Source organism: Eptesicus fuscus, chromosome 24 (assembly GCF_027574615.1).
Source record: "Eptesicus fuscus isolate TK198812 chromosome 24, DD_ASM_mEF_20220401, whole genome shotgun sequence".
In the NCBI taxonomy this organism is placed as follows: Eukaryota; Metazoa; Chordata; class Mammalia; order Chiroptera; family Vespertilionidae; genus Eptesicus; species Eptesicus fuscus.
The window spans coordinates 15,153,039-15,164,073 of NC_072496.1; the positions used below are offsets into that span (position 1 = coordinate 15,153,039).

The 11,035-nt window shown below is 48.0% G+C and overlaps 1 protein-coding gene across 1 annotated transcript in view; it reads right to left on the bottom strand.

Annotated features, from left to right (window-relative positions):
- SMYD3 (SET and MYND domain containing 3) overlaps positions 1–3,021 on the bottom strand; it is a 545,881-nt gene extending 542,860 nt beyond the window's left edge. The window contains exon 1 of the mRNA XM_054712958.1: positions 2,790–3,021. Within this exon, the coding sequence (XP_054568933.1) occupies positions 2,790–2,953 (164 nt within the window). The 5' untranslated portion in view covers positions 2,954–3,021. The remainder of the gene's footprint in view (positions 1–2,789) is intronic.
- Positions 3,022–11,035: the final 8,014 nt, after the last annotated feature.

The window sequence follows — 11,035 nt, forward strand, 5'->3', positions numbered from 1 at the left end:
CCATTTCTTAATTCAAAAGGAAGGCTGCAGAAGGGCAAGGACAGCTGAGAGCAATTCTGCTAGACTTGCACACTACTAACTAAGAGCTTACTAAGTGGCAGGCATGGGACTACAAACACTGCAAGATGCAATCTCTGCTCTCAAGAATTTCAAAACTGATGATGGATAAAGAAACAAATTTTACGTACAAGGTGATTTTTAATGACAGACTGTTAATAAGGTTATTAGAGCTGCACACACCAATGCACTGACCTTTGATTCCTCAGTATTTCCAGGCTGCAGTGATTCCCCACTGGGCACTTCGGAAACACCACCACGGAAGAGGAAGTGTTCAACAGAACGCCTCCTGCCACAGCAGGTGTGCTCGGTTCCTTTCTAGCACAAGTGAATTACAGCCTAGCCATCCAAAAGAAGTGCAAAAAAGGCGCAAATGTAATCTGCGCGTGTACAGTACCGATAAACAGGTGTTTGCTAGTCAGTGTAAAAAAAGCCACTTGTTTGTTTCAGTTTGTTTTGTTTGGATGCTCAGCATTTACTCATATCCCTTCTCCTACATTTAGGTTTGACGATTTTCCCACCATGTGAATATCGGTGCGAAGCAGAGCCTGTCTCCTTTCTTAAAGCCAAAAAGCCCGGATACTCACCCCCTCAACTTCCCTTGCAGCCAGGGTGCAGGCAGTGACCGACGCTCAACCGGTCTAAGACACCCGGGGACTCTGAGGTGTCTGAGGACTGGGAATCAGCAGCAATAACTAGTTCCCAAGCAGCAGCAGGAGAGGCGGTGGCGGCGAGAGCAGCAGCAGGTCCAGGGCCATGGTGTTGGAGACATGCCGCAGAGCCCAGAATTACCCCACAGCATCAGCAATGTACTCCCCAGGCCCCAACTTCAACCACTTCTCACGCGCAATTCTGACCAGAACTTTCCTTCGTTTCTGCCCGTTTTCAGGCTTTAAAGCAATGCTGAGAACGCCTCAGTAGTTTTCCATAAAATTCCTTTTTTTTTTTTTTTAAATCATTACAATTCTGGCTAATAAGAAAAATGAGTGATAGACGGCAACAGTGAATATGATAAATCAAGAAGCATCCCACCCACCAATGGTTGGGTTTGCGGTCAGTTTTGGAAAACGGACAACGCCATGTGTTTTATGACTCAAGTCCAGCTCTGATAATTTATTGAGCAATGTGTCATCAAGTACTCTTTCCAAAACTTTTCTATTCCAACTATTATCTCCAAGATGACCCACATCTTCGTCATCAAGTAATACCAGAGGAATTAAGAAACAGTAAGTTCTCTGCTTTGGACTACATTCGAACTGTAGGCACAACCCCAGAGGATTTAAGAGGCTGAAGAGCCCAGCTTTCTCTAATTTGCTTGGCTGTCAAGGGGAGGAACTTCAGCAAAAAGGCAAGTCTTGGGAGAAATGAATGGTTTTCAACCACACAGTTTACAAAAGTTTCAAATCATTCTCTCAATAGATTTTGTTGTTGTTGTTGCTGCTGCTGCTGTTGTGGCTACTTCAGGAAACAACAAATAAAATTATTATTTAACTTTAAAATACAAAATTAAATTCCTCAATTATGAAACCAATAAGGACATAGTCAGAGCAATGGCCAAGCCATAGCCGCTTTGCTCATTGGATAGAGCCTCGGCCTGCAGACTGAAGGGTCTCGGGTTCGATTCTGGTCAAGGGCATGTACCTCTACCTCTACCAATCAATGGGTTTCTCTCTCTCTCTCTCTCTCTCTCTGTCTCTCTAAAAATCGATGGGAAAATATCCCCGGGTGAGGATTAAAAAATAAACAAATAAAATTTTAAAACCCTGCTTTAAAAATAAATAAATAAAGAGATTACTGGTCAAGCAGCCGATGTGAGCTTTGCACTTACCTCCTCACCCCCGTGCACCCAGACCTCAGGCGAACGGGTCTGAAAGAGCAGTGATGGGAAGGAGAAGTGACGGACGGAGTCCTTCCCCTGAGCATCTAGTAGGAGCTCAATCACAGTTGTCGCTCAAACACGGTGCCTACGACTGTGCATATAGATTGCATATTTCCATAAATTGCTTTCGCGTAACACTCTGCGTCGGCCCAGCGCTCCCAGGCTTATGAAACACTTTCGCGTGAATTCTCGCATCTGGTTCGACTTGCGGGCACGGCCTGGAACCGCAGAGCACACGCAGGAACCTCGGTGACCTGGGCTCCCACACGGAGGGCTGCAGGTCGGTGTCAGCACTTGGGATACATTGACATCAATGACGCCTCCTGCCTATCTGCTCCTTAAGCATTCCTAAGAACGCCCCCCACTTATCTGCAGGCAAAGCAGAGGCTGGACCCCAGAAAGTGTCCCCTAAACACCAACACGCTTCCGCCTCCTGCACCCGGGTCCGCTCCGAGCATCCGCGGAGCCTGATGTTACTTACCATCGCTGCTCCCCCGCACCCCGTCCCCCGCACCCCGCCGACTGTGCTTTCCACAGCCACGCACAGGACACGGACTTTTTGTCCCCCAGCGAGATCACTCCGGACCCAACGCTTCCCCTTAAGTCGGCTCCCCCTGCTCCCCCAATTCCTACCGCCGCCCTAGGCGGGTGGGTGTCAGAGCTGCTGGGACGGAGCCTGGGATGCCGCCCCCCACCTCCCGCAAGGCAGCCCCAAGGGCGGCCGGCCGAGTCAGCCAGCCACGCGCGCCCCCGGGGACCGCACGAGAGAAGTTCGGGGCTGGGCACCCGGGCGGCACCGCCGTGCCCGGACCGCACCGACGGGACTGGGTGGGCGAGGGCGCCCCGGACGTACCCGAGGAGGCAGCGGTCGCAGACGACTCCACGACTCCCCTTGCTCACGGTGTACGCCAAGGGGTCCGAGCGGAGGACCAGCTCTCCCGGGCGCAGCGGCGCCAGAGCGCGCAGCCCGTTGCCCCGGTCGGCGGTGCTGAACTTTTCCACCTTCGGCGGCTCCATCCTTCGGCAGCTCCGCACCTCGCACCGCGGCGCGTCCGGCAGCTGGTTCCTCGCGGGCTGCCGGGAGCCGCGCGCCTGCGCCCTGCGCGCACGCGTACGCCGCGGGGCGGGGCGGGAGGGGCCTCGGAGCATGCGCAGACGGGTCCGGAGGCGCTCGGCGGCGGCGGCAGAGCGAGCGGACCCAGCGGACCGTCCCAGCTGGCGGGGCTGCAGGAGTCCCAGGCAACTCGGTGAGGAGAGGCGGTGTTTTTCCCAGCTGTATTTTCTTTTTTCTCTCTCTTTTTTTCTACCAGCAGTATGTTCTTGCAGACGGTTTTAATGCAGACGGGAAGTAGAGCAAACAACGAAATGAATAGCATTGTACCCTCCACCCAAATCAAACAATTCTTGGTATTTTGCCATTGCAGCACATTCTCCATGTGTATGCAGATATGTATATATATATATGTGTGTGTGTGTGTGTGTGTGTACTCTTGTTGAACCACTTGGAAGTTGTGTTTTTGCATCACTTAAAAGTTGCAGCCAGGCTGGCGTGGCTCAGTGGCTGAGCATTGACCTATGAACCAGGAGATCACTTAGATTCACACACCAGGTTGCAGGCTGGATCCCCAGTGTGGGGGTGCAGGAGGCAGCGGATCAATGATTCTAACTGTTGATGTTTCTATCTTTCTCTCCCTCTCCCTTCCTCTCTGAAATCAATAAAGATAAGTTTAAAAAAAAAAAAAAAAGACGGATGACTCCTTCTAGAACTCCTCACTGAGCATTAAAGCACTAAGCACAGGTCTCCAAAGGGCTTTACAAGGAGTCACACATTATAAACAGACTAGAGGGAGGCCCAGTGCACGAAATTCATGCAGGGGGAGGGGGATGTCCCTCAGCCTGGCCTGTACCCTCTCCAATCTGGGACCCCTCGGGGTCAGTCGGACATCCCTCTCACAATCCGAGACTGCAGGCTCCTAACCACTCGCCTGCCTGCCAGCCTGCCTGATTGCCCCTAACTGCCTCTGCCTGCCAGCCTGATCGCCACCTAACTGCTCCCCTGCCAGCCTGATCACCCCCAACTGCCCTCCCCTGCCCGCCTGATGGCCCCCTAACTGCCCTCCCCTGCCGGCCTGATTGCACTTAACTGCCTCTGCCTTGGCTCCCACCACCGTGGCTTTGTCCAGAAGGAAGTCGGACTTTTGGAAGATGTCCGGTCACCAGGTCTAATTAGCATATTGCCCTTTTATTAGTATAAATAAATAAATAAATAAATGTAAGTTGCAAACACAACTTTTCATAACTAATACTTTACATCATAATATTGTGTGTGTGTGTGAGTGTGTGTGTGTGTGTGAAAAGTAGTAACATTCCTTTATTCAACAAATAATTACTGGGCACTCACTGTATGTCAGGCACTGGGAATATAATGAAAGAAAAAGAGGAAAGAGATCCTGATCTCAAGGAGTTTCTAGTGACAGAGGTGTGTGGAGTGTTGTTGCATATCTCAGAAATTTGTTCCTTTGTGCCAGGTACTGTTCTATAATTTATTTCTTCATTCACTTGTTGGTGACATTTGTTGTGCATAATATTTCATAATTAAATACTGTAACATGCATTTTCTCAGAATAAGAACAATATCCTATAAAACTTCAAAATCATTATCACATATTCTGAACTAGCAAGCAAAAACCATATTCACTTTAAGATTAGCTTTTGTAACTTGCGAGTTTACCCCCCATGTCCCGCGTGGTTCAGGGTTCAGGTTCAGGGTTCGGGCTCTGGAGGAGGCCGCACACAAATGAAAGAGACAAGACAAGAAAATATTAATTTGGGAATTGGGGGCCAGGCGGAAGTCCAAGAGAGGACTTCGCTTTGCTCTGGCCTTGCGATCCCTTTTATTCAGGTTTGGGATCCATCTATAGCCGTTAGGCAGGCAATTCCAATACTAGCTCAATGATAGCCCATCAGCAAGGATTACAGAAGACTAAAAGGGGGAAGTTGCTTCCGCTCCCTTTGTCTCCACCAGACAGTGGGTGCATGGCTCTGACCCTTGCCAGACCCTCAAGGTTGACCAGCCTTCCGGGTTCCTTGTCCACACCTCTCTGCTAGTGAAGGCAATGGGCAGCTTCCAACAGTAACTTTTCTTTAAAAACCAGGATCCAATCAAAGTTACATTCTCTCTTTCATGACATTGACTTTTTTCTACATTGACTCTTAAAGAGCCCAAGCTAGGATTCTAGTACAATGTTCTACAGTCTGTATTTGTCTGGTTGTTTTCTCATGGTGTTATTTAACATGTCCCTCTATTCCCTGTATTTCCTGTACATGTTAAGAGTCCAGAGGCTTGTTTTTATTGATTTTTAGACAGGGAAAAGGCGAGGGGTAGAGAGATAGAAACTTCGATGAGAAACCATCGATTGGCTGCCTCCTGGGGATTGAGCCTGCATCCGGGACATGTGCCCTGACCCAGAATGGAACCTGAGGCCTCTTGGTTCATGGGTCCACTGAGCCACACCAGCCAGGGGAAGAAATTTAAAGAGAACTGGATGATGTTATGAGAGTTCATGACATATGGAGTAGAGATTTCTACACCATAAATCACATGGAACTCCTAGGTAGGAGCCTGAAACTATCTCCAAGTCTTGGTGAAGATTTGATGTTTCCAGTGAAAATCCTTACTAACTGGCTTTACTATTAGCTTTCATCAAAAATCTAAATTGAATTTTAAAAATACAGAAAAATCAATGCTTTCTCACCCTATTTGTTCCATTATTTTTATATCCTTGCTTTTAATGAGCAGATTAAAACCATAAAGAACATAGGATGTTGTGCTCAATTCACCATAAACTCTAATTGAAAGTCTAACACACTATTTTATTAGCAAGAAGTAAATTAAGCAGTAGCTATAAATGTTTAATACAGAATTACCCAGCAGTTTTAGTAATAAGCCAAATGAAATTTAATCAAGAATTACTGGATTATTTTACAAGTCTATCATGCCTCGCCCTAACTGGTTTGGCTCAATGGATAGAGTGTCGGACTGCGGACCAAAGGGTCCCAGGTTCGATTCGAGTCAAGGGCATGTACCTCGGTTGCAGGCTCCTCCCCGGCCCAGGCCCCTCTCTCTTCCAATCTCCCTAAAAATCAATGGAAAAATATCCTTGGGTGAGGATTAACAACAAAAGTCTATCATGTCTCACCAGATAACTAGAATTGCTATTTCAAGCCTTAGAATGGTATAAATAATATACTGACAGGGTATAAAGAACAACAACAAAAAACCTTTCTTGTTTTATTAATCCAAAGATCCATGCTTGTGGCTTGGAGGTCACTAACCTGTCATCATTTCAGGAGTGAATGTGCTAATTTTTAGTAGTTAGATTCAGAAGAGTGCCTGTGGCAATGTAGGTATTGGAAGCTATTGACAAATGCCATTAAGATAGTATTTTTATTAGGATTCTTGCTTGAAAGTGATAGAATTCCATCCGAAATTAATTTTAAAAAAAAAAAAAAAGGAAATTGACTGGCTTCGGCATTTGCTTGGCTTTGGACATGTATATGGCTTCAGGTATGGTTGAAGCCGGGGGCTCAAATGTTAGCAGAATGGTGTCTGCCTACTTCCTCGTGTTAGCTCTGCTTTCTCTGTTGATTTTCCTTATATGGTGGACAAAGGAGCTATTTGCCTCCTTATAAGAGATGCTCTTTAGATAATACCACAGGTAAGGCTGCGTTGTTAAATCCTTTCCATTTTGCACATGCAAACCCAAGGCCCAGATAACCTGCTAAGTGCCATTCTACAATTTAGTGATGAGGGAACAAATGGTAATAGTCCGTAACACAGAACTTTTTTGGTTTACCCTACTGATACAGAGCATTCCTGTTTTGGTACCCATCACCTCCTGAATTTACATACTGTATTCTTATCAATCCTAGAGAAAAACATCTACAGTATTTTCTTGTTGCAAAGTTATTAATATTCCAAAAACAAAGACATAAAAAGAACCTTCAATACCACCGAGTCTCCTGTTGTAATATTGCAAGGTCTTCACTCTCCCACCATCTTTGGTCACCATGATCTTACCTACAGCTGATTGTATGGGCAGCTATTTCACTCTTCAAGTGAAAACTTTTTGTTCAGAGATACCCGACAGTGTTCCCAATATTCCATTTGAACATTCTGCCAAGCTCTTCAGGTTCTGGGAGGTTCAAAAAGACCAGTGAGCATCTTTTATTCTCAGCCATCAGCAAGAATAAAAGGCCCTTTGGCAAAATATTTTTAATTGCTTAACTTTGAATTGCTTGCTACTATACCTGGAACTTGTCATCACCAGAAAATCACTCCACTTCTGATATCTTCTTTTTCTTTATTAAGGTATTATATATGTGTCCTTATCCCCCCAAGATATCTATTTTTTTATATATATTTTTATTGATTTTTTACAGAGAGGAAGGGAGAGGGATAGAAAGCTAGAAACATTGATGAGAGAGAAACATCGACCAGCTGCCTCCTGCACGCCCCCTACCGGGGATGTGCCTGCAACCAATGTACATGCCCTTGACCGGAATCGAACCTGGGACCTTTCAGTCCGCAGACCGATGCTCTATCCACAGAGCCAAACCGGTTTTGGCAAGATATCTATTTTTTAATGTATTTATTGATTTCAGAGAAAGGAAGAAATGAAAACATCAATGATGAGAGAGAACCATCAACTGGCTGCTTCCTGCACGCCCCCTACCGGGGATCGAGCCTGAAACCCGGGAATCAAATGGTGATATCCTGGTTCATGGGTGCATGCTCAACCAGTGAGCCACACAGCTGGGCTACCTCTGGTATCTTTTTTTTTTTTTTTAATTGATTTTTTACAGAGAGGAAGAGAGAGGGATAGAGAGTTAGAAACATCGATGAGAGAGAAACACTGATCAGCTGCCTCTTGCACACCCCCCACTGGGGATGTGCCCGCAACCAAGGTACATGCCCTTGACCGGAATCGAACCTGGGACCTTTGAGTCCGCAGGCCGACGCTCTATCCACTGAGCCAAACCGGTTTCGGCTACCTCTGGTATCTTAATACCAGAGTCTTAATGACCTAAAACTGGCTTTCTAACACTTTTATTTCAACCATATTCTTGTTGTTACTTTCACATGCCGTGACTCCTGTGTTCGTTTGGGTCTGCAGAGAAGCGGATGCTAAGACAAGATTAGACGTGTAAAAGGTTTTCAGAGAAGGGAGCAGAAGGCATGACGTACTTCAGGCTGTGACTGCAGAACTCTGGGAGGAGAGAGGGAAGGAAGACTGGATAGGAAGTTCTGGACCACCGCCAAATTCCAAGAAAGGTTTAGCCAGGACAAGAGGGAGGGAGTCCTGGAGCCGAAGTTCTGTGTCACCAGACCGCTAGAAACGGTTTGCTGTTGGGCATGAAACTTGGAATTAGGTCCATGACTTCCAGATGAACACCTTTTCTTACATGCCAGTGGCCGGCCTGCGCCATGCTGAATCGTTGCCTGGGAACAGCCTGTAGGACTGTGGTGGACTCGGGGGAAGAAGCTGCAGACATCAGTCAACCAGGCTCCGACCAACAGACTTGGCCACGCCCTACTACCGTCATACCTGAAAGACACTATCAGACTAATTTCTCCTGTGCACAGAGCTACGGGCTAATCTTAATACACAACTTTCATCTAACCATCCACATGCTCCATTGCTCGTCCTAAAATGACACAATAGTATAAAATCTAATCTAATAATAGACAAATATGCAAATTGACCGCACCTTCGCTACACCTAAGCCACGCCCACCAGCCAAGCCACGCCCACCAACCAATCAGGGCGAGTATGCAAATTACCCCAACAAAGATGGCGGCTAATTTGCATATCAAGGCAGCATCGAAAGAAGCCAAGAGCTGCAGAAGGGAGTAAAGCTTCGAAGAAGCAAGCCGGGGGGGGGGGGGGGGGAGGAGAAGGGAGGAGAGAAGTCAGGGCCAGGGACGAAGGGAAAAGCAGGCGGGCTGGAGGAGAAGGCGGGGCGGGCGACAAGGGCGGAGCGGAGGCGGGGCCGGGGCCGAAGGGAAACGCGGGCGGGCTGGCCGAGAAGGCGGGGCGGGTGACAAGGGCGGGCGGAGGCGGGGCGGAGGTGAAGGGAAACGCAGGCGGGCTGGAGGAGAAGGCGGGGCGGGCGACAAGGGCGGAGCGGAGGCGGGGCCGGGGCTGAAGGGAAACGCGGGCGGGCTGGAGGAGAAGGCGGGGCCGAAGGGAAACCCATGCTGGCTGGCCGAGAAGGTGGGGCGGGTGACAAGGGCGGGGCGGAGGCAGGGCGGGGGTGAAGGGAAACGCAGGCAGGCTGGAGGAGAAGGCGGGGCGGGCGACAAGGGCGGAGCGGAGGCGGGGCGGGGGTGAAGGGAAACGCAGGCAGGCTGGAGGAGAAGGCGGGGCGGGCGACAAGGGCGGAGCGGAGGCGGGAGGCGGGGTAGAGTGCAGCAGGAAATCCTATTGCAGGATTTTTCCTGCAACGGGAACGCTAGTACCACTATAAATTTGGTTTCCACCCTTAGCTAGAGCCTCTGTATTATCCCTCCTTAACTTCCTTTCTTCCTTAACTCCCACAACAGTTAGCAAATCTGTCATTCTTAAGTGCCCTCTTCCATTTGTCTGAAGTGACACTGCCTGATCTCTCAGAGCATGTACCACTTGTAAGGCATTAATTCATGTTTTGACCCCCCCAGCATCTATACTAATAAAAGGGTAATATGCTAATTAGAGCAGACGTCTTCCGGACATCCTTCCAGACAAAGCCGCAGTGGCTGCTGCTGCGAGGACCTGGCCGAGGCTCAGGCGGGGCGTTGCCTTCCCCTGATCTCCTCGCCCCCCCCACTCCCCTGTCGCCTCCCACAGAGGGAGACCAGAGGCAGCAGTGGGGGGGGGGAGGGGGGGCGGTGGCAGTGATGGGGGGGCAGTGCCTTCCCCTGATTGGCTGGTCACCTCCTGCAGAGGGAGGCCAGACTGTGGCTTAGGCCCGCTCCCCATGGGACATCTCCTGAGGGCTCCCGGACTTTGAGATGGGGCAGGCCAGGCTGAGGGACCCCCTTCCAGTGCACGGATTTTCGTGCACCGGGTCTCTAGTATATTTATATTAGAACCTATACTCAATTCCTTTTATGTAGGCTAAGAGCAAAATGTGCTTCTCTGGATTTTGGGTCCCATTCAGTTTCCTAAAAGCCATCAGTTAATACCTCTGAAATACATTTAAAATGTTTCTCAGCTGACATTCTTCTAAGCTAGTAACAAATTTAGGCTTAAAGCATAGGACTAGGAAAGAAACAGTGAGGGGGAAGATTGAATAGCATTATGAAGATTAGGCAGATTATGTAACAGCAGGAATTTTAAGAGAAAAAAAGAGGATTTGGTTTCCAACCAGACTGATTTGTAAACCAATGACTATAGTAGAGAAGTTGGGAATAACTGGTTTGGCTAAGTGTTAAGAATATACCCTACAAAGAGTTACTTAGTAATATGCCTTAAGTATTACGAAGTGTTATAATAGCTAACAACTCTAATTTAGATTATATGTCTCAGCTAAAATAAAGTAGCTACTTCAATGACCTAAGAAAATATTCCTTTCTTAAAAATATATTTTTTTATTGATTTTAGAGAGGAAAAGGAAGAGGGAGAGAGAAATCAAAACATCAATGAGAGAGAATCATGGATTGGCTGCCTCCTGCACGCTCCCCACTGGGGATCGAGCCCCACAACCCAGGCATGTGCCCTTGACGGGAATCGAACCCAGGACCTTGCAGTTTGCAGGCTGAAGCTCTATCCACTGAGCAAAACCAGCTAGGATAAGAAAATATTCTTTCCTTTTTTTTTTTTTAATATATTTTATTGATTTTTTACAGAGAGGAAGGGAGAGGGATAGTTAGAAACACTGATGAGAAACATCGATCAGCTGCCTCCTGCACACTCCCTACTGGGTATGTGCCCGCAACCAAGGTACATGCCCTTGACCAGAATCGAAACTGGGATCCTTGAGTCCGCAGGCTGACGCTCTATCCACTGAGCCAAATTGGTTAGGGCAAGAAAATATTCTTAATTTCATTTAGGTTCA